The sequence below is a fragment of the Carassius carassius genome, chromosome 2, assembly GCF_963082965.1.
Source record: "Carassius carassius chromosome 2, fCarCar2.1, whole genome shotgun sequence".
Taxonomy (NCBI): Eukaryota; Metazoa; Chordata; class Actinopteri; order Cypriniformes; family Cyprinidae; genus Carassius; species Carassius carassius.
In genome coordinates, this window is record NC_081756.1 from 17737426 (window position 1) to 17760973 (window position 23548).

A 23548-nucleotide genomic window follows, 5' to 3' on the forward strand; every position below is an offset into this window, starting at 1 on the left:
CTTGATTTCAAAATTGAGCAGCACATTGACAACATTCTCAGTGAAAGCACCATTGGTCAATGCAGGTTGTGTCTCTGTCCCTACAGGAAGTGTCTCTATCTGTTCTTCATCTACAGCTTCATCTATGGAGGAAAAGAGGGAAAAGTGAAGCCCTTGAGGACAAACTTTAATGGACAAGTTTACTGACAGGTTAAACCTTTTCATACTTTTAACAGAAGCTTTTGTTTCCTCCACTGCAGCAGCCCTGCTTCCCTCGCCAATGTTCTCTGCTAGGATTCTCATGAGGACCCCAATATCCTCCTGGCCAAGAGCCATCTACAGAAGCCAGAAAAAAAACAATCTTCAGTTTGGGTTCCATTTTAGATTTTACATTAAACACTTTCACTTCATGAGAAACTCACATCCATTGACATAAGTACTCCATTGAGCTCCATTCCGGGAATTGTGTTGTACCAAGTGGCAGCCAGATTATGCTTGAGTAAAAGCTCTAGATTTATGGGCTTCAGAATCTCAACATCTAGACGTGCAGCATCACGCTTCAGAACAGTCCTGAAGAAAGAAGGTCAAATAAATAAGTCAGAAAAAGTTAGAAGCCACCACTTAATCATTCTGTAACACCAAACAGGTTGAGAACTATTTTTGTGTACTGAAATAAAGCTGAAATTAGATTAGTTAGATTTAATTTTTTTTTATAAATGTTGCCATGTAAATAGAAAATAAGTTGAATTATTAAAATGACTAAAACTAAAACTGAAATAAAAATAAATGTAAATAAAATCCTTTTTTAAATAACAATAAAAATGACAAAAGCACAAAACAATACTTAAGCATGACTTCTTAAGCATAAAACTTAAAACTAAAATATAAAGAATAAGAAAAGTTCATTTAAAAAATATATATACTATAATATACTATAATAGTACATTAGTAATATTGAATATTAACACAGCTACGAAGAATGACCTCAACATGACACACAGTTCGTTATCTTGACTGTATAGTCTGCTTTAAATCACATAAATTAATTTTGAGAATTCTGGGGAATATCTCCAGCTTTCTTTGCTACCTAGATAGTTTGAGCTGCGTGAGTTTTACATCCATGGTCTCCAAAACGGCAGGCAATGGGAAGCCCTCAGCTGCCAGCAGTGAGAAGCTGTTCTCCACAGTTATGAGACCCAGGTCAACCACAAGTGCATTATGGGATGTGGAGGACTGAGGGATTATGATAAGGGGAGCCTTCAGCCTGATGTTCATGGCAAGTCTGAAACTCTTCTGAGCAAAATCCCTCACACTGGAAGCTGCTTTCTCTGCGGCCTGAGCCGTGGCGGCGCTGAGAGCCTCTTTAGCTGTCTGGAAGTTATCCGCAAACATCTATGGAAGACAATCAACAGTTAGGTTCGGCTTTGTCTGACGTGACATGGCAGTTTAGCAGAAGTGAGGGAAAGTCTTAATTTAACAGATTGAGATCCACAGTAGGGAAAATTCATGCAGGGATGCTCTTGTACTTTAAAACGCCTGCAAGCCAAATTTAACAAAAAGTTGCAAATTCAGCAGGAGTGGAAAAAGCGGAGCTGGAGGGAAACAGTAGGAAAGTTGATGATTATATTGTCTGGATATGGCAAGTGAGCTGTTTCTATTAAGCATGTGGAGTATTAAAGTTAGAACACGTAAAATCAAGGCATCCATATCGTGCAAAATTCCAACTCAAATTTTGGTAATTTCTACTTCAATATATAATATGAGACACAAGGCAAGCACACATGCAAATCCACGCATTCGCAATCAAATCATTTAAATATGTTGTGCTATGTACTGCATAATCTAAAATCCATTTCTTTAACAATATCTCGTAGTAAGAAGCCTAATATCTCACAGTTAAAATTAAGAAGCGAATGCTAATATACTCAAGACATAAATCTAAGAGAAAACAACATTAAAGCTGCAGTATGTAATTTCTGCAACAGTAAACAGAATTGTAATCTGTTTAGTAACACTGACCTCTTTCTAAAAAAAATTTTTTTTTTTTTTTACCAGTATTAATTATTATTATAAACTTACCACTAGAACAGTGGTTCTTAACCACCCATGCCACCCCCACCCCATTTTCCAACACAATTTCTTAAGGCCTCCCCATAAGGCACAGATATATTGTATTTCTGGTGTGATTATGATGAAGCTGCTTCTTTTATTGTTTTATGTATGGTTTATTAGGATAAGTCAATATTTTGCTGAGATACAACTATTTGAAAATCTGGAATATGAAGGTGCAAAAAAATCTAAATACTGAGAAAATCGCCTTTAAAAGATGTTCAAATGAAGTTCTTAGCAATGCATATTACTAATCAAAAATTACGTTTTGATACTGTATATTTACAGTAGGAAATGTAGAAAAAAATGAATATGATCATTACTTAAGATCCTTATGATTTTTTGCATAAAAGAAAAATCTATAATTTTGACCCATACAATGTATGCAGCAGGCACAATGATATTACGAAGCATATGAAAATAGTCCCAGCTAGGCAACTTTCAATAAGACTATTTTCAGGTGCTGCATAATATCATTGTGCCTGCTGCGCCCATGGTACGGCAGCAAAGTTCCTTGATTATTAAAATATAGAAACTCTTTGGTCATTTATGAGTGAGATGCTAACAGTCTAATCAGATTCATTGATCTATGCTAAGAAGCTAAGCTAAAAGTGCTACCGCCAGGCCCAGAGATCAGCTGAATGGATTCAAAAACAATAAAACTCAACTGTTAAAATCTAGGGGAGCTGGAAAATGAGCCTATTTTCCTAAAAGTGGAATGTTCCTTTGACTGGTTTTGTGGTCCAGGGTCATATATATATATACACACACACACACACACACACACACACACACACACACACACACACACACACACACACAGTTTTGTAAAAAGTTATTTTCCTTCTGTAGTTAGAATTGTAAAAAATTGTGTGTTTTTATTTATCGATATAATTTTTTTCCATTATTAATTGCATTTTTACAGTTTTTTTTTATTTATTTTTTTTATATGACAATACATATTAGAAGTTTGCTGAGGCCTAGTTTATCCCCACTGCACTACAAAAAAAAGCCAGTCATAAACATTGCTGTGAATGTTGTTAACCTGGATTAATGTTTCCATCTTACTTAAACATGAAAAGTTTAACTGTGTGTACAAAAAAATCCAGTAGAGTTTAATGAGGTGAGGACATATTTCAGCGTGTGCAGAGGTGCATTTGGAGATAAGCTCCGAAGCAAAAGACATTAATGCTGCATGCCCAAGCCTGTACCTCATCAGCAGAGGGATACTGATAGCTTAAAGAGTCCTGAAAAGAGGAAGACACAGTTACTGAAAACTATGAGGGGGGAAAAGATGCTCGAACAAAAAGAAAAAAGAAAGAAAAGAAAAAGGGAGAGACATAATCATCCAGACAAAATACAAATGAAAATACTGTTTTTTTAAAACTCCGTCCCTGTTTGTTTTGCAATTACCAAGAAGTGACTTTTATCATGTGTATACATTTTAGATGACTGAGTAATACAGACAGTATATGAAAGCAGATCCGATATGATAGCTAAGTGGATTAACATGAATTCTTACCAATAAAGACATAAGGAACTTGTGCAGGTAGACGATCTGGATACAGCCAAGTCTCAGGATAACTCTCCCATCTACTTTGGAGGTGTCAGTGTAGCCTTCACCTTCAGTCGCCCCGGGATACAACGTCAACTTGAAGCTGAACACTTCTTCTCCGACGATTGACACTGCCTGGTAGTATTCACAAAATTAGGCCTGGAGCACAAAAACCTGCCATCTGCAAACATGCCAAAAACAATATAACTGATCTCTCACCTTCTTGTGGATGGTCTTAGGGTCCACATCAAGAACCACAATGTCACGCAGACGGGCAAAAACTTCTGTTTCTTTGGCCTGGACCACCACAGATGCATCGATGCCTGACATAAATGAACGTATCATATTTGGCTAACTTGCAGAAAATGTATGTATAAAACAGTGTGATCATTTTAAGATTTTCTGACTTTTAAGGACATTTTCGTTTTTTCTACCTTGAACCCGGATGTCAGCAATGTTGCTTCTGTCATCGCAAACAGACACTCTGAAAGAGCCGAGTACGGCAGACAGCTTAAAGTTCACAACCGCAGAGTCCTTCGAACCCTTAGACACTAATAAAACAGAGACACTCCAGTTAAAACACTCAAATAACACATAACGTGACATATCTGAAAACACTGCTGTCTGCAACATGCTTTAACACAAGCAAAGCAGATACTGATTCAGACCCCTGTTGTACATGGCATGTCAAGACCAGTGCAGTTCAAAAATTAGTTACCCATGAAAAAACCTACAAAAAGTGGAGACAGAGACAACGTAGATGCATGAGCAATATTTACTGTAGGGTCTACCTTAAAATTTGACAACAATCAAAACACATTTGTTTTCACACATATTCAATATAAAATGTGTAATGTTGTACCTGTCTTCCCTGCTGCTGTTCTCTCAGCTTGTCTCTGGGTTTCACTGTCTTTAGAAGCTGTGAGATCTTGTGGTATTGCTGAATTCATGTAGTTGATGGTAGACAGCAAAGCTTTAGTGTGCAGCAGGAAGTCTAGTGAGGAAAACTCCACCTGTGAAATAAAGTAGATACAATAAAAAAAAAAAAATTTGTTTCTGAATGTAAAAATAATAATGTAATAATGTGTAATAAATTGTGTGTGTGTGTGTGTGTGTGTGTGTGTGTGTATGTGTGTGTGTATGTGTACACACACACACACATATATATATATATATATATACTGTAATTCCTCAAATAAAAGCCGGGGCCTTTATTTACCTGAACTGCAGAAGGTAACAGGTTTTTATTAGAGGCAGGCCTTTATTTCTTATTCCATCTGTTTGATAAGTAATTGTTTTAAATAACCCATTTTAAATGAAAAGCGATAGCGTTCCAGTCGACAGAGATCATCACCTTAGCACAGAATCATTTCAGAATCAATCACCAAAAGAATCAGTTCGGTTCAGACGCTCTGTGTGTCAGTCTGCGTCACGCTGAATCACACATGCGCAGTATCATCAGCTCCTCGGTTCTCGATTCGGACGCGTCCGACAGAAACGCTTCTCGGTTCAGTGTACTGATGATCAGAAAACCGATGCAACCGGTACTTGACAAGAGAACAAGAAACGCTCCGTGGTGGGCGTGTACTTTCGTTATCGGGCTCTGCTGCACAAATTTTCCCCCGGCCTTTATTTAAGCCTTTATTTGTCCGTGTTGACCACGCCCTCGGCCACTATAAGAGGCCCGGCCATTATTTGAATACCGGCTTTTATTTGAGGAATTACGGTATATATATGTATATATATATATATATATATTTTAAATGATATATATATATATATATATATATATATATAATTATATATATATATATAATTATATTATATTATATATATTATATTATATATATTATATTTTATATATATATATATATATATATATATATATATATATATATATATATATATATATATATATATATATATATATATATATATATATATATAGCTAAATAAATATTTATACAAATTTTTTCAAATTATTTTACCAAAAATATAACATTTTGTATTTAAAAAAATAGTAGAATAATTCATTGAATAACTTAATAAACATATATTAAATTGATAAATACATTGAACAAATTAGCAGACAAATATATAAAGGAATGCTGGGATTAATGGCATTCAATCATTTGGAATTGTAAACTTAAACATACCTTCAGTGTCTGTTCTGTATTATTAAATAAGGTGTGGAAGCTGGGTCCACTGACATCAGCCTAAAGGACACAAAAAAGCCACGCAGACCAGCACAAATGAAACCACTCAGCTAAAACAACCCATTTAAGACAGTCCTCTATATTTGATAAGCAGAATGCTTGTGTTTACTTTGATGTACTCCACTTTCAATAGATCAGAGCCATGCTTGTCTGAAGAGGTCATTAGATGAAGTGGCTGGACTTGCGCATCTGAAACACATACACACAAGAACGGCATGCCTGAAACAACATGAAGTACTTCAAACAACAAAACCTTGGTCAAACTATGCTTGTGTGTGTGTGTACCTTTTATCTCGCAGTAGTCTAGGCTGATCTTGCGCAAGTAAGATGTTACAGTGAGATCGAAGGTTCGCATCTTGCCCTTTGCTCCCAGTTGAGACACATTAAGAGCCAATATGACATCCTCCTGAGCGGCCTGCCTTGTAAGCTCCAACAAGACCTACACACACAAACACACACACATTTACATCACTTCACACTGAAACACACAATGGTCAACACAAACATAAACAGGAATCATACACAAAATAATTGTCATCAACTGATGGACTCCTGAATTATTTTTTGGTAACACTTTGGAATAAGTAACACCTATTAGTTGCTTATTAGCATGCATATTACTAGAATACTAGCCATGTATTAGTGCTAATTAAGAACATTAACAACAAGAGCCTTATTCTACTTGACCTTATTCTACATCCCTAATCGTACCCAATACCTAAACCTAACAACTACCTTACTAACTATTAATAAGCAGCAGATTAAGAATTTATTGAGAGAAATGTCGTAGTTAATAGTTAACAAGTGTTACCTATTCTAAAGTGTTACTGATTTTTTTTTATTGAATATGGGGGTCTTGCGCCCACTAATGACAAGTGTCTGTGTCATGGTGTGAACAAAGGGATGAAGAAGAACATACCGCTTTGACTTCAAACTGAAACTGCACTTCGGTCAGTTCCTCTAAGGTTGATTTGAGAGAGTCGTCATCTGCAGACTTCTCACTGGTGTCTTCGTCAGAGTCTGAACACACATTCACAGAAACGATGAGCATACATAAACAGCGAGGAAATGAGTATGATTATATGAATAGAGTCAATTAAAAACAAAAGACTTGTGTGGCATTCATTTTATCTGAAGGCAAGTGTGAGCATCCAGATGAATTCTGACCTGACTCAACAGTGTAGGACAAAACTGTGGGGTCTAAACCCAAGACCTTTGGCCTGGCATCAGACAGCGGCTTCCCCAATACCTTCAGATGAACATCATCATTATTATACAAACAACAGGAAATTATAAAGGAAACAAAATATACTTTTCTCAATCTGTTTACTTTGTATACATATGCAGAAAGCTCAAACTCTCAACCAACATTAAATGTTTTTGTGGCATTACTGAGAAAAAAAATTATATCTGTATAATTGATTTAAACGTGGAAAATGTGTTAAAGGAAGCTGATTATACTACAGTCTTACTGGCTAGTACAGTCTTACTGTAGTCAACAGGTAAGATTTTTGTAAGGAAAAAAATATTTTAAGTATTTAGTATAAGTATTAATTATTTTAAGTATTTTAAAATTAAAACAAAAAATACTTCTAACTATTTTCTTTGTCATAGTTATCCAACAAATGTACACTACTGCTCAAAAGTTTGAGGTTGGTAAGATTTTTTAAATGTTTTTGAAAGACATTGTTTATGCTATGCAAGGCTGCATTTATTTGATAAAGACAAATACAGCAAAAACAGTAATAATATTAAAATAGTATTATTATTTCAATAACTGTTTTCTGTTTTAATACATTTTAATATATATTACATTCTAGATGGCAAAGCTGAATTTTCAGCAGCCATTATTCCAGTCTTCAGTTATCACATGATCCTTCAGACATCATTCTAATAATCTAATACTCTAATAATCATTCTGACGTAGTGCCAAGAAAGATTTCGTATTGTTATCAATGATCATATTTTTGTGGAGACCATTCTTTGATGAATAGAAAGTGCAAAGGAACAGCATTTATTTCAAATAGATTTATTTCAGTATTTTTTTTTATAGAATTCAAGTATTCATAAAATAATTTTCTAAAAAAAAAAATCTATTTCTCTATTTATTACACTATGTGCAAATAACTATAGATTCTATTTACACTATTATAAAATTATTTATTTACACTATGTTTACACCATAAAAATAGCATTTTCTTTGAAATAAGTGTAAATAGTATATACTCTTTACAGTTTTTATTGTAGTACATTAAAAAAAACTGTATGCAGTAATAACATTGAGTGTAAATTATCATATTTCTTAAAATTACTAAATGGATGCTGCCTTATATTGGAACAATAAAGCCCACCCAACACCAACCCCTAAACCTACCCGGTAAACACTTTTATATTAAAGTCCTGTGAGGCACTTTTTTTCAATTTTTAAACATTTCCTACATTTTTATTTTTTTTAATGTTCTTGGTGAATATACCTTAAAAACCTTTCAACATTTGCGTCACAAAGTAAACTAGTAAGGGCTTTTTCTTGTTTGCTGAGGCTTCAAGTTCACTAATAAGATACAGCACAGGGCTCATTGGGTAAAGAGACAGTGATAATGTCTTTCCTGTGTTGAGTAATCTGTGGAGACTGAGGCTGCACTGTCATGCTCACAGAGCAACTTCAGGAACTAAATATAAAAGCATGCAGCATTTCAGACTTAACACATGACTATGAAAGCAATACGCACACTGCGATTAGTTTTAAAGTCTTGAAATACTCATGGCTTTCAAAAAACAAAACAAAAAAACAATAGCAATGACAACAGAACCAAATACCTGTGACATTCATGAGTCACACATCAGCCAATACAGGATAGACTGTTTTTTCATTTGAAGAGCATCTTTGTGTTTTCTGACCTTTTCTGTGGGGGTGCTAGGAGGAGATGAGGTAGACTGAGGCAGAGGAATACTGTCCACCAGCTTCAGAACTCCCTGGATCTTCTGATCAGAAATCTTCACATGAAGTAACGGCAGCTCCCCTGATACTTTGAACCTGGAAATGAACAGACTTTAGTGCATGTATCATGATTAAGAGAGAGATGCAATAGAAAGCAAGCACTAACCTGGGCATACGGGAATCTTTATCCACCATACATTTAGCGAGTTGAAGTGTGAAGTCCATCGGCTGCAGGATGTGCTGATGGGAGATGCCTTTAAGACGAGCATTTTCCCATTCCTCTCCTTCAAAGAGAGCAACAGTTAAAAAGGTAGTTTGTGCAGGTAGTTTAGTTTCTTCTCTGTGTTTACCTGATTTGCTGTAGAGTATCTGGACACTGCGGAGCTCCAAGGAAAATCTTTCATATGCTCTATCCATGATTTCCTCTAGTGATGAGAAACTGGCAGATACCTGCTGATTGGTGCCCTGGTCTAAGCTGTTTAACTACATGCACACACATATATTTACAGTCAGGCATTATCGACACGTTTTACTTTTACATTTTACTTTCCTCCCTCACCTGCAGGTAACCAAAATCAACGATCATGAGGTCTGATTTGCCATCATGGAATCCAGACTTGGGCAGCAGCAGGTAGGAGGGTTTTAGATCGATCCTCAAGTCCAACACCTTACGTGTCTCAATAATGTGCGACAAGCCTGGGTTCAGATAAAGACACAGGCAAAGTGTTGCAGATGACTACTGACATATGCTTTCTTAATGTGACCGTATCTCTGTGGAGCTGAGGTGAAATGAGGAGACAGTTACCAGTGGCTGTCTTCTCCTTGATCTCCTCAAGTTTGCTGAGTGTTGCTGAGGTGATGACCTCCAGATCAACTCCTTTCCCCGTCTTAAAGAATTCTGTGATGCTGATGACAGTCAGCTACAAACGAACAGTACATTCATTAATTTGGAGTCATTTTTACTGTCTAAATATATACATATTAAATATTCTATATTAAATCTGTAAAAACAGATTGCTTATAGCATTTTAATGTTTTAAATTAAGAACAAAATAAATACATAATTATGAGAAAAAATGCATTATATATAATCTAATTATCTGGATACTTCGAACTTTTTTCATTGTAATAATTTTTGCTTTTTTTATATTAAGTACAAACACGTGTAATAAAATAAATATATATTTATATAAATACACTATATTTAGTCTAGCTAAATGATTTAATTATTTTTTCATATCTTTTTTTTGTAGATATAAATACATACTTAAGCACATATGACAGGTATATAGATTATTATATGACATTTGTATATAATATTTGATTATATTATTATATGAATTGTCAGTTTGAAGATATCTGCACAAGATGCAACTTGATTTGACTAGCCAAATGTAGACACATGAATGTGATTTCTGTCAAGACAACTCACAAACTACCATATTTGTGCAACTAGATTAAATAAAAGATATGATTAATTTTAAGAAGCACTTAGTCCAAAACTCCAATAACTCTCTCTGAAACCAAGGGATAACTACAGGTTGTTTGTGTGTCTCTTACAGCGTCATAGATGATCTCTACAGGCTGTGAGTGGACTCTGAGGAGCTGGTCAGCAGTGCTGTCCTTTGGATTGAGCTCAAAGAGCACGCTGAGCAGAGAAGAGTCAGAGCCTCCGACTGATGCTATGAGAGACGGCACCTTCCCCTGCTGCTGGAGACCAGTCACGTACCAGTGCTCCAGCTTAGCTTCCACCCTTCACAACACATACACGTCCCACAATTGAAGAATATACAGTACTTTACATATATATATATATATATATATATATATATATTTGTTGGCCAGTGCTAAGGGTTTCCCTGCATGTATTTGTACTGTTCATACCTGATGGCCTGTGCTCCTGGTCTCTGTGAGATTGATGTACTGAGGTCAATCATTTGCACTTTGAGGATCTCTGGAACGCCAGGCTCTTCTCTGAATGTTACTGAGGTGCTCAACAGTTTAAAGTTGACGATCACAGCTACATACTGCACATATGCACAAATATACATAAACATATGCATAAAATAAGGTATTTTACAAATCTTTAGTCAATGTGAAACATGTTTTGTGAAGGTGCGGTCACATTAGTGAAATCTTGTGGCCATTAATGGTCCATTGTCAACGGTGTAGTTCTGTAAGAAGCACATCTCACACAAAAGTCAGTGTCAAACCAAGGCCTTGGTGAAATTTGTGATTGCTTGAATTCCTATAGAAATGACTGGACTGTGTTTGCACTAAATGTGACCACGACTGTACAGTTGTATGTATATTTCCCACTCACATGTTTTGGTAAGGCAAGATTATGTGAGCTCCCACTGTAGCCAATGGCTGTGTAGAGTTTTGTTTTCTCTTCAGGAGTCATGATGGAATCAATACCTGCTAATACATGTGTACATAAACATGGATGTACAGGAAACAAAAATGCATTTATTCATAGGCAGCTTAGATAAAAATCTCACTCTCAGGCTCTTTATCCTCTTCTTCCCTTTTCTTCTTCCCTTCTTTCTTCCCAAAAAAACTGCTGAAAAAGCCTCCTCCACTCTGTTTCTGAGTGGCATCCTTTTTAGCGACCAGCTTCTGTCCTGACCGAACCACCTGTGGAGAGAGAAAGTAAACTTACTACACCAGATTAAAAATATAAAAGCACCAGTGAGTAGGTTACTGTCATTTTGTCATACCTCCATCTGAACTTGCTGTCTGGCCAGTACAATGTTGAACACATCCAGAACTTTCTCCAGCTCCTGAGGGAAACACAATAAAAAAAAAAAGTCTAACAAACAGTGAAAGATATGTTTTCCAAACTAATTTAAGAAAGAATAATAATTCATTTTAAAATAATACATGTAATAGCATTTTTTAAGAAATCATTATAAATTATTTTATTGGCATAAAAATTTAACAAAGTTAAACTAAAAACTGAACTGGAACTGAATGGGTTGTGCAAAGTAGAGCAAAACCTGATAGCCCAATGTATTTAAATGCATTGATGCTATCTGGATAAACTCTTCATCTATAGTTAATACCTGGATCTGTTTCTCTGTGTCTTCTCTGACTTTACCCTGTGTGAGTTTGATTTTGTATGCAGCTTTGTAAGCCTTAAGTGTGAGCCTGTGCTTCTTGATGTTGTTCCAGTCCCACATCTGGTTAAAGCGCCTGATGTGTACTTCCAGGATACTGTTGATGCTGTATTTCCACCTTACCAATCAAAAAGGCCATGTCAGAAACACCAAGCTCCCATCGACCAGCCATATGAAACATTATCATATGAAGGCATAAAGGACTTACCATTGCCTGGTGTTTTTGTGGACTTTAACATCAGGCCTAAACTTTCTGTAGGGGCCGTTCTTCACCATGCAGTCTATAGACTCCAACAGATCCACCATAGACAGGTACTAGAAGGACCCCAAAATCTTACTTACCCCAGACTTTTGAATAGGAGTTTATGCTTAAGACACATGATGGTAGCCATATTCTTATACCTGAGGCTTGGTCATCTCAATTGCAATGTTCTGAACCTCAAGGTGCAGGTTTGCTTTGGGTGATTTTAGCTCAACTTCAGCATTAGAGTCGATGCACATCCTTGCAGAGGCAAATATTGGTTTGAAAACTGTATGAAAATAAAAATTAGTTCACCCTGATGCTGCCACGATTTATATTCCTAACCCCCAAGTTGGTCACAAACCCTTTAACCACCAAAATCCTTTCATTATATCTAATTGACAAAAGCTATCAGCACTCTTACTGACATTTGTCAGTATAATAATGGGGCTGTAGAAGAAACACACTGTGATTACACTGGAGTTTGTGTGCAGTAAGGAGGTGTTTCATGTGTGCTGTTTGAGATCACATATCCTGTTTAAATAGCTCATGAAATTGAAGTTGTGGCAGCTAACACACACACACAAACACACACACCCAACAAATAATGGAAAAACAAAAGGGTTTGCAAAAGAGAAAGATAAATCCATCATTATTACTTTTTTTTCTAATTACATTTTAGTATTTACTTCTAAGGCTTTCACCATCCGTGTTGTTCTTTTTTTTGTCTATTCTTACTATTCTTTAAGTATCTCTTCAGTTGAGCATGACGCCAAATCATACTAACAAAGCTATACTAAACAGCTCCAGGCCAGGTAAAAATATATATAGCCATGATCTTTCTGTGGATAATACATACTGTACTGATAGCCTTGCAGTTCCTCATTTTTTGTGCTGATTCCTGCTTTCAGATTGTCCTGAAAACACACACACACACACACACGAGATGATCATGTTATCTAGCATGGATTGAGAATAATCCAAAGCTTCAGAGAGATCTTGTGCTTGTGCATTCAAGAAAATCCCCCACAAAGATCATGCAGATCACACCCTCAAACATACAGGGATGTGCATCGAAAACCACTGTCACAGTGCTAAATACACCATTTGGCTTAGCTAACTAGATACAATCTGCAAGGTATTGACACCAATTCCATGGCCATTTTAAGATACAGGTATTTCTACATATTGCTCAAGAATAAATATACTAATTCATCTATTTATATATTTACGTATTTTTGTATGTACAGTATGTATTTAACCACAAAGCAGACTTGTTTAAGACATAAAGGAAGGACCAGGATCACAGTGTGGATGTTTATTTAATGATGTAGCGGTTTGTCAGCACATTCAGGCCTGGACTGATACAGTAGATACAGAGCATGTGCAGACCAGAGTTAGTTATGTTTATGTTATCTGGTTGAGGCAGTCTATGTTAACATAACTGCAAAAACAAGTTCTGTTGCTGCTTTGAGAGACTAACAGATATAAAGAGAGCGATTAAAAAGTGTGTGAGAGAGATTAAAAGATAAAAAAAGTGCTAGGAGCCAAGCAAACCCAACTATTACTGCGTTACATGGATGCCACAAGCCTTGATAAGAGATAAGTCAAACCCTTACCCAGATGCCTCAAGCTTAACTCACAGATTAACCGTTACAGCTTTCGGCTGCTGAGTTCATGTCAACAAGATCAAAGATTTTCAGTATAGCTGTTTACAATAAACTATAAAGGTTCGTGATATGATCATAAATTAAAAGTGATCAAGCTATAAAATATTAAATACACACAAACTTTTATAACGTGTCTTATCAACGCTTATCATCAGCTTTTATTATGTGTTTTATTATGTGTTTCTTTCTAGTAGCTACAGTAATTGCAATGTAACTGCTAAACCATTTAAATTGCAAACTTTTCAAAATACACCTTCACTGACTAAAGAACATTTTGTACTAACTGTCTGTAAGCACCTTCAGATCTTCCCACACTTTGTCTGTACAAGTTCACACTTAAATAGAAGCAGGTGGGTTGTTTCCTTGGATCTTTGAGGCATAACAGGATGAAAAAATTAAATTTTTGCTTCCTTCTTGTGCTCCTTCTAAATTAAAGGGTAAGTTCATCCATAATTGCAAAATTGCAAGCGCAGGAAAGCTTCTGATAACCATAGTTTGATGTATTCTTATGCATTGATGTATATGCGTTGATGAATGTTTATATGTGAATAAAAGCCTAAATTAAATCAGTTTATCATATAAAGCAATTTTGTCTCTTCAAAAGACTTGGATTAAACCACTTGATTCCTTTAACAATGTATTTATGAACTTTATGAAGCATGAAATTTTTGGTGTAGTGGACAGAGGCCCAGAAATCCTTCATTAAAAATCACTTCATGTCAAATATGGTTGAAACAACATGAGGGTGAGTACATGTTTTTAAACTTGTTTTAAACAATGTTTTTAATGTGATGCACCATTACAATGACAGCATAGTAGTCTTCAACACATTACCACTATTTCCTTCCATGAGCCTCTGTAGAAGATTGGGCTGTTCACGTTCCAATAGGCACAAAAACACTCCAAACGGCATAGCTTATGTAGAGGATACACATAGAGACACATGTTAAAGACACAACCCCAGTTGTGCTATGAGATCTTATTATTACTACGGAAAATAAAACATATACTCTTGTGGTTCACCTTGTAGATGATCTTGGCTGCTTCGTTCAGAATGCACGTCTTCCAGTTCTCATCTGCTGTCTATAAGAGAGAAATACTAAAGATGTACTGAAATACCAGTGTGCAAATAAGAACTGCTTATTTCATATGAATTGTATTTGCAATTGATCTTCACTTTGAGACACTTATATAAATGTGTTTTGAGAGAGCACCTGTAGACTGAGTTCAGAAAGAGTCATGCCCATAGCAAGAGGTCTTTGTGGATCTGACACCTGAACCACAGATGGAAAATGAAAACATAATCTAATTACATAAATAAAATAAAAGCCGCATCTTCATTAATACGCAACATATACATTCAAAAATACATGTAACTGAAGAGCTGAAATGTATGGAGAGTCACCACTTACATCATCCTCATATCGGATGTGAATGCTGGTGATTTTGACCTGAAGGTTTTTGATAACTTGTGTAGCCAGTTTCTCGGCAAACGTGTCCTTCTTTTCTTCCTGGGGCTTCTCTGAGATTAAAAACAAAAGTAAACATAAAGGGTTTATTGTAACTCCATCCCATTTGTCATTCTAATGCTTTAAACAATCGACTGCTTATGCAAACATATTTACTCCAACAGACAGAATAAAACTAATTAAAATATTTGCTTATATTTGCCACGATCACTGTCGATCACAGTCGCCCCAGGCCACCCACCTGCTTTATGTTCATACTTTTTAGATCTCCTAAATGTTTTTTTATGCTTTTTAAGCTTACGTCCTTTGTCTTAAAGAGCGCAGCATTGGGAGAGAGAAAAAAGTTGGTGAGGAAGAAATGAACCATAGCGCAGCAATAAACACACGCACTTTGATTAACAAACATAGAACTGCACCAAAGCACACCAAGTATTGAGGAAGAAAAAAATGTCTTCACATATACACCTTCAGGACTAGCCTGCTATAGGAATGGGTCTGTACATACCCCGTGGTGGATTCTTATACACATAACTCTCCAGACTAAACACAAAATCTCCAGCCTGAGAGCCTGTCGTCCATCAGATGCAGCACAAAGCAAACACACACAGCTGTCAGGGATAGAGATCTGAATGTATGGATGAATAAATGGATGGATGGATGGGTGGGTTGATACATGAATAAATATGGGGTTTATTGTAAGGATGCACCAATATTTAAACTGTTATTTTGAAATTATTTTCACCCTGTGGTCATTGATAGATTAATCTATTTAAAACATTACAATTAAATGAATTAAAAATTTTAATGTAAATTAAATATTACAATTTAGAATAACTGTTCTCTATTTTAAAACATTAAAAATGTTATTTATTACTGATGGCAAAGCTGAATGTTCAGCAGCCATTTCTCCAGTCTTCAGTGTCACATGTTCCTTTAGAAATCATTCTAATGGTGTTTTAGAAAGATCATTATTTTTATGTTAAAAACAGTTGTGCTGCTTAAATTTTTGTGGAAATCAAGACTTTTTTCAGGATTTTACAATGAATAGAAAGTTTAAAATGACACCATTTACTTGAAAAAACATATTTTTTATAACATTACAAATGTATTTACTGTCACCTTTGATCAATTTAATGCATAATTGCTGAATTAAAGTTAAAGGGGTCATATGATGCGATTAAAATTTTTCCTTTCTCTTTGGAGTGTTACAAGCTCTTGGTGCATAAAGATCTGTAAAGTTGCAAAGACTAAAGTCTCAAATCAAAAGAGATATTATTTTTTATAATTTAAGACTCTGTCACGCCCTAAAATGGCTTTTTTAAACACTGTCTATGTCATGATGTGGGAAGATTTGCATAATGCTGCCCAAATGTTCATACAAAGAAAGAAGGCATAACTTTTATTCTGTTGTAGCTGCAGCCATGCCGTGGAGATGCTGTGTGTTTCCTCTATAAAGTGGGCCAGTTCCAACTTTGCAAGGACAGTCTGGCGCTTCTGACTCACAGCCTGTAAGTAAGTTTTTTTATATTTAAATAATTTGCCAATGATGATTCAAACGCGAGTTTTGAGCAGTGTAGAGTAGCACTTGTTGTTTCTCCGATCACAAATGCAGACATGGTTTTATGTTTACGCAGAGCGATACGCAATGCAATTAGTAAAGAGACAGTAGAAGTCATTATAATCAGTAATTATATCCCAAATGGATGCAACAAATGTTTATAATGTGTTTTATTGATTTTGTCTCTTCTAGTGATGTCCGGATTGCGGAATGAATCATTCTATTTAACCGGATCTTCTTCAAATAGAACTGAATCATTTGAAATGGTTCGCGTCTCCAGTACGCACTAATCATCAAATTACTTAAATTATTCGGTTTAGAAACGTGCCTTACACTCTTTGTATTTCTCTGACGTGAAATAAACCAATATCCCGAGTTATTCAGTTACTACTAACAGCACATTGACTGAACTGCTAAAAGAGAACCGATGATGGGATGTGCACGAGTAGAGCAGCTGGACTGGGTCTCGTCTTGCTGGGAGACTACATCACAGTGTTAAGGGGCGTGACATTTCCATTACATGCTTGAGGCATTCGGCCAATCACAAGGCACTGGATATCTGGTCAATCAATGTGCACCTCACTTCTTCAGAATGATGAGCTTTGTAAAAATCAACGTGTTTCAGAAAGGCGGGGCATAGAGGAGAAACAGTAATGTATGTTTTTTGAGGCTTAAACTGCATAAACAGATTGCACCAAATACACAAAATAATGTTCTTTTTAGCAACATCATATTGTTAAGTTTTGCTGACACCAAATTTTTGAATAGTTTTACTTGAACATCATAACAATATAACGTTCAGTATAAAAGATGGTTAAATATTTATTTTGGAATATGCTATAGAAAAAAATACAGTTTCAATTAAAAAGAAGTGCTCCTAATAATAGGGACCTCTGGGATGCTGGTCATTCCCTGAAAAAGAGTGTTTGTGTGGTCTGAAACAAAGTGTCTTTGTTTTGTTTTTTTTCTGTGTGGGTTTTCCCTCTCAACAGCTTTAATATTGTTACACGCACACAGCAACTCACTTCACATGCCCCCTTAATGAGAACGTGCTCTTAAATGCTTACATTTTTGCCATATTATATTGCTATCCATTAAGTTAGTGCTAGAAAAGGATCTAAACCTTAAAACAGGCAGAAACAATTACACATGCAACACTTGTTGCATGTGTAATTGTTTCTGACGAAATAAACTGATTCAATACAGAATTAATGTGCAACCTCAATTAAATGAAGCAATGAATGACGAATGAAGTTGAAACAGACTGATTATGGTATGAATGGATGGGATTGAATGAAATGATGAACATCCGTTAATAAAGTAATACTTCAAATAGCTGCATATGAATTGTACAGAGAGCATGACTACAAACATGACTGCACATACAAACAGACAAGGGGTTCCTCACCTCTGCGTGCAACCAGCTGAAGGGTTTCTTCAATGCGCTGAAGCTCCTTCTGTTTGGCCTCCTGCAGGTAACGCTCTTCTTTAACTGGATCATACTTAATCGCTTTAAAAACACAATACACACACAGTTAGAGGCAAACACCCATTTATATCATTAACACCTCAGAAGTCTTTTAATTTATTACTAATCAAGATTTTCACTGTGGCTTTGTCCTCTGATTTGGAATCCACTGGTGAAGCTCTATCAAGAAGGACTGATTCGGACCAATTCATATGAGAAACAAAAACCATAATGCCTGCTATTGTACGTGCTACCACTGTTTATCTCTTCACTAGAGTAATAAAAAAGACAGTTATGAAGTAGACCAAACACAAATGTCATATAAAGAAATTTTCACTTGTTATTTTTAGTCTATAGACACCAAATGGGTCTGTGGAGTTCCTAATGGATTTCAATTCAACCCATTAGATACAGTCTATTCATCAGAAATAGCTTTACTGGTAAGTAAGATTGCACACACAAGGGGTTTTTCTTGGTGTTAAAGCTTTTCAATATACCCATAAATGCAAAAACAATAATAATACATAATAAAATTAAAGACTACAAATATGAAAATTATGAAGACAGGTTACGTCAGAATATAAATAATTGAAGGTTATGTACATATTGACAGTATTATGGATAATAATAGTGAATTTACAGGACATTGCAATGAACAGTGCATTATATCATTCTGAAGCAATCCAACTTCACAGCACATCTTTGAGCAATGTTGTTTAGTCTACTGTATGTGGATGACACATATTTTCCCAAAGAGAAAAGCTTTTCTATATCTTAAAAAAAAAAAAATCAACAAATTTTTGATTGGCATGTAGAAGCTGACTGTCTTCATTCCAAGAGACAAACAGAAAGGAGCATGCTTAAATTTTTTTTTACTGCATTTTACTTACAGAAAACATGCATAATTACATGCAATACACAGAATTGATCAGATCCCAAAAGAAAAACGGAAAAAAAAAGTTACAGATATCAATACCAAATTTAAACAAACACTCCCAAAACACTTGACTGATACACTCTCAATACATGCTATCAAAGGCTCTCCAAATATGATTAAACATTTCCATGATTAAACATTGTGACCATAGGTAAATATAACATTTTCCATAATAATCAAAGAGTCATATACACACAAGAGCAGCTTATCGGTCCGGGTCCCAAGCCACCACCCTGCTACCCACCTTCTACACCTGGCTTACCATTGTAAGGTGAGGAAAATATCTTAGACTCAGCTGCAACATGTAAAAGACAATGTCAGTCGAGGCAGCCCAAGGTATATATAGAAGATATATAATGCATCAAAGAAATTCAGTTATTCAATATATTTATATTGTACATTATTACATCCACACATGTTCAGTGTCGATGCATAACATCCCAAATTATTATCAGGACTTTTCAAGGATCTGTAAATTTTATATTAGTAATTAATAAAAGCATTATTTATAACACATTTTTATATATTACTGATTATAAGTACATAGTATTTTGTGTCTGGTGCATGTTTTCATAAATACGATTTATTTTTCAATGATAATTGCATTTTCTTTGTTTAGTGAAATGTTGTATAATGCAAGACACTATACACCCCTCAATTAAGAGGCAGGAACCCATATAGGTTATAAATAAATCATGCAATTATTCCCTAAGAAGAGATGTTTAACAAAAAATGCAAAACCAAATTTCAGACAAATAACTGCAGTAAAGTGCCATGAAATAAATAGCATGGTGCTTCAAAGTAAGATATATTAACAATTTAAACTTCCAGATGAAAAAACATGTTGCATTAAGGGAACATTAAAAAAAAAAAAAAAAAAAAACTATAAGCACTCACTTGCACCGGGAACCACCAGAAGGTATAATCCATCTAATGTGGCCACCACCGCCTCACTGTACAGGTTTTTCCAAGGGATCTTCAGAGTCAGTTTACCTTAAGAGCAAACATTTTCAATTTAATGAGACTATATGAAAGATAAAAGCACTTGAATTACACAAATGTAGATCCTCTGAAATCATTAGCATTATGCTTTTCCATGTGTCTCAGTTACAAGTAAGACACATTTACTAGTAAAGTACAATACAAAAATGGTTATTTTACAGACTTTTGTTGAAGAATGAGAGCAGACATAAAAAATAAATAAATAAAAAATCTAAAAATAAAACTTGAAACCCATGGAAAGGCATTAGGAAAAATTGAAAATTTGAATTTGTTGCATTACAGATCAAGGTTATTGGTTAATTTATGGCTAGATATCTTATATACAATCAGCAAAACAATTAGGTATTTTTTTAAATGAAGATTTTGTAAAATGCTGAAACTATGGAAGGAATTTCACAGAGCTATTCAGAGTAGCATGTCGTCCTTGTTAACCAATTACTTTTTACTGCTTGACATCTCGGCACACTGTCCAGCTGATGTTTAAAGTCATCTGACTGGATCATGTGATAAGATGAACTGATTTCAGCAAGTTCCCGCTTACTGACAAAGACATATGTGCTTTCATGTTTGCTGAATTTGCACAAAACATGAAGTGTGATTCATTCAAACTGAAACTTTTTCTACTTCAATCTCCTTGGTTACGGGCTATAAACAAACCGGCCAGAATATTAGAAAACAACACATTTTACACTTTTCCACAACACTACACATGTGGAAGAACAATTTGCCGGAGAAAGTGAAAGTTGGATACTCACCAATCTGACCAGCCTTCACTTTAAAAGGGACGTCAAACTCGCTCTAAAGAACAAAGATAAATTGATGAAGTAGGTCTGAAATGCAGATTTCAAGCATACAATATTATAACTCTCTTTTTGTGTACACATACATAATAAAAGTCTAGTAACATCAGCAAATCTCGTGTTAGCACGTTCGTGATTCAGCAGATGCTTTCGAGTTTTTGCCACTAACCACAGTGTTAGACACAAGACACACACACTCTCTTATCAAGATAAATTTGGTTCTTTTATGTGTGTGTGTGTGTGTTTCACTATGTTCTTAATTTTATCATGTTAATAAAAAAACAAATCTACATTAAAATAATACCTAAAATGTAATTAAAGTTAATATTGTCAAATACATTCTTACCAAAGCATTTTCTTTCACCCTCAGATTTTCCAACACCACATTTCCTAAAAAAAATAAAATAAATACTGTACATTTTATATCATGAATACTATATGAAAATATATATTTCAAACTGTACATAATGTATAATGCAGTCTATATTCATTTATCTCTCAAGGCATCCATACAAACATCTGAGAAGTGTCAAAGAAGAAATGCTACTATGAAATACATTAACAACTGAATCCAGATACGACCGGACACTTTTGACATCGACTATAATTGGATTGGCATTGCAAAAAAAGTAAATAAATGTCAACCAAAGCAGCTTATCTGATGCTGGGATGAAGATGTCACCATATCAAACAGCATGCTGATAAAATTACAGGGAGTACATGCTAAACCCCTGTGGAGCCTGTCACACCTATGAAAGCTGACTGTTAAATATACTAAAACATTTTGCTCCTCTCCTTCTCTCATTTTAAAAACAGCTGACCATTTTTGCCATGAAATGACTTCTTTAATTCTGTGTGGTGTAAATCCAAGTGCAGCAGATTATCAAAAAAGAAAAGGACGGGGACTTGGTTCTATTCATCGGCTGTTGGTTGAATTTTCAGATGTGAACTCAAAACCAGAGGCAGATGAATGGAAGCTTGAAGGGGCGGGGTTTAAGCAGGTTTGGAGAAGTCCTAGATACATCACTACAGAAAAGTCTGACTTTTTCATCAGAAGATTCATTGACAATGGCATGTTATGACATTTTGATAAAAAATTATGAGATTTACAATATGAAATGTATAAATGGACTATTTGTTCACAGTAGGATCTATGACACGCATTTAATGAACAGATAAGGTGAATTTTTGGTTTCATGCCAACATAAGTTTCTTATGATTCTCATGAACGTGGCTTCCAACTATCCTTGGAATTTATCTGAAAGAATCTAGTCGGAGTTGTTCCGGCCTTGACACATCCTGTAAAGCGACTACATCAACACAGCAGAATGACAGTAATTTGATCAGGAAAAAAACCCCACATATTTCCCATCACTGATTGTGTATGATCCTGTTTACACAAACTGTTTATACTCTAAAATGGAGTTATTAGTGTTGATAGGAGTAATGGGGGATATGAGTCACAGGGGCCATCAAGTTAAATCTGTAGTAATATAGATTAAGGTTTTTCCAAAAAGATATTTGACATGGAATCTGTTCCTAACTGCCCCAACAATGCGACACTCTGTATTCCCAGTATAATGTAAAGAGTAAGTGTAGAGCACTTCACATTTTCAGGAATATTAAAGACATGATTATTATTATTATCTATGAAATTTTGGTCCACTTCACCTTGAGCTTTACTTGCAAAAATTCAACAGAACTAATTGTTGAGAAGAGAACCATTTTCTCTCTCATAAAATATAAGTGTAGGCGGAAAGTAACAGGCTTGAGTAACGATGATGACTGCAATCCTTTTAACATATTAAAGGCGGAAAGCAAACAGTATGATGAGCGTCTTTTCATCTCCTTGACAGACTGCCAGTCTTACAGAACAGAACCCGAGAAGACCGAGAGAAACCTTAATGGACACGGTATTCAAATTACAACTAGCTCGCACTGCATATCGATATAGGACGTTTTGCAAGACAACAAACCAGAACAGAATACGAGCGTTTCTCTGCACTAATTCTGAGACGAATAAACGCTTAACGTTACCTCCCCATATGCCGATCTTGAGCTGCGATTTGTCCAGGTTTTCCACATAATCTCCTATGAACCTGTTCAAGAGATCACTGACTAAAGACTCGAACACCATGGTGAGCAGAGATCGACAGCGACCCTGTCGCAGATAATGTGCTAAGATGTCACAATCCTCATTTGATAAGGTAACTTCCCTCCCGGGATGACAGGCGTCCACAGCGGCGACATCGACTCATTCTGCGATCCGCTAGCGCTGTCTGCAGCATCAACTGCGATTACTGGATTATTAACAGGCTGGCTAGTGATTAAAGAACATGGATCGAAAAGTGAAAGTGTACTGAGACGAATGAGATGGCCGATGTTCATTTGTTTACCAAATGAGAGACACATAGAGGATATTCGTTTATTTATTTATGTGCAAGATATAAAATTACTGTTTACTTTAATTTGTCGCTTTATGATAAC

The 23548-nt window shown here is 35.4% G+C and overlaps 1 protein-coding gene across 1 annotated transcript in view; it reads right to left on the reverse strand.

Moving 5' to 3' along the window:
- Positions 1-23335, reverse strand: part of LOC132098680 (intermembrane lipid transfer protein VPS13C-like) — a 48825-nt gene extending 25490 nt beyond the window's left edge. The window contains exons 1-40 of the mRNA XM_059504800.1: positions 23099-23335; positions 21408-21451; positions 21017-21059; positions 20157-20252; positions 19522-19554; positions 18263-18364; positions 15802-15864; positions 15538-15606; positions 15240-15349; positions 15042-15101; positions 14851-14910; positions 14662-14742; positions 13017-13074; positions 12319-12446; positions 12125-12231; positions 11863-12034; positions 11518-11580; positions 11299-11434; positions 11121-11215; positions 10682-10824; positions 10358-10550; positions 9603-9717; positions 9357-9493; positions 9148-9280; positions 8964-9081; positions 8758-8893; positions 7027-7108; positions 6779-6879; positions 6145-6298; positions 5969-6048; positions 5800-5859; positions 4506-4656; positions 4078-4194; positions 3863-3966; positions 3611-3778; positions 3300-3335; positions 1067-1371; positions 402-549; positions 207-315; positions 1-122 (exon numbers count right to left, since the gene is read on the reverse strand). Of these exons, the coding sequence (XP_059360783.1) occupies positions 1-122; positions 207-315; positions 402-549; positions 1067-1371; positions 3300-3335; positions 3611-3778; positions 3863-3966; positions 4078-4194; positions 4506-4656; positions 5800-5859; positions 5969-6048; positions 6145-6298; positions 6779-6879; positions 7027-7108; positions 8758-8893; positions 8964-9081; positions 9148-9280; positions 9357-9493; positions 9603-9717; positions 10358-10550; positions 10682-10824; positions 11121-11215; positions 11299-11434; positions 11518-11580; positions 11863-12034; positions 12125-12231; positions 12319-12446; positions 13017-13074; positions 14662-14742; positions 14851-14910; positions 15042-15101; positions 15240-15349; positions 15538-15606; positions 15802-15864; positions 18263-18364; positions 19522-19554; positions 20157-20252; positions 21017-21059; positions 21408-21451; positions 23099-23198 (4332 nt within the window). The 5' untranslated portion in view covers positions 23199-23335. The remainder of the gene's footprint in view (positions 123-206; positions 316-401; positions 550-1066; positions 1372-3299; positions 3336-3610; positions 3779-3862; positions 3967-4077; positions 4195-4505; positions 4657-5799; positions 5860-5968; positions 6049-6144; positions 6299-6778; positions 6880-7026; positions 7109-8757; positions 8894-8963; positions 9082-9147; positions 9281-9356; positions 9494-9602; positions 9718-10357; positions 10551-10681; positions 10825-11120; positions 11216-11298; positions 11435-11517; positions 11581-11862; positions 12035-12124; positions 12232-12318; positions 12447-13016; positions 13075-14661; positions 14743-14850; positions 14911-15041; positions 15102-15239; positions 15350-15537; positions 15607-15801; positions 15865-18262; positions 18365-19521; positions 19555-20156; positions 20253-21016; positions 21060-21407; positions 21452-23098) is intronic.
- Positions 23336-23548: the final 213 nt, after the last annotated feature.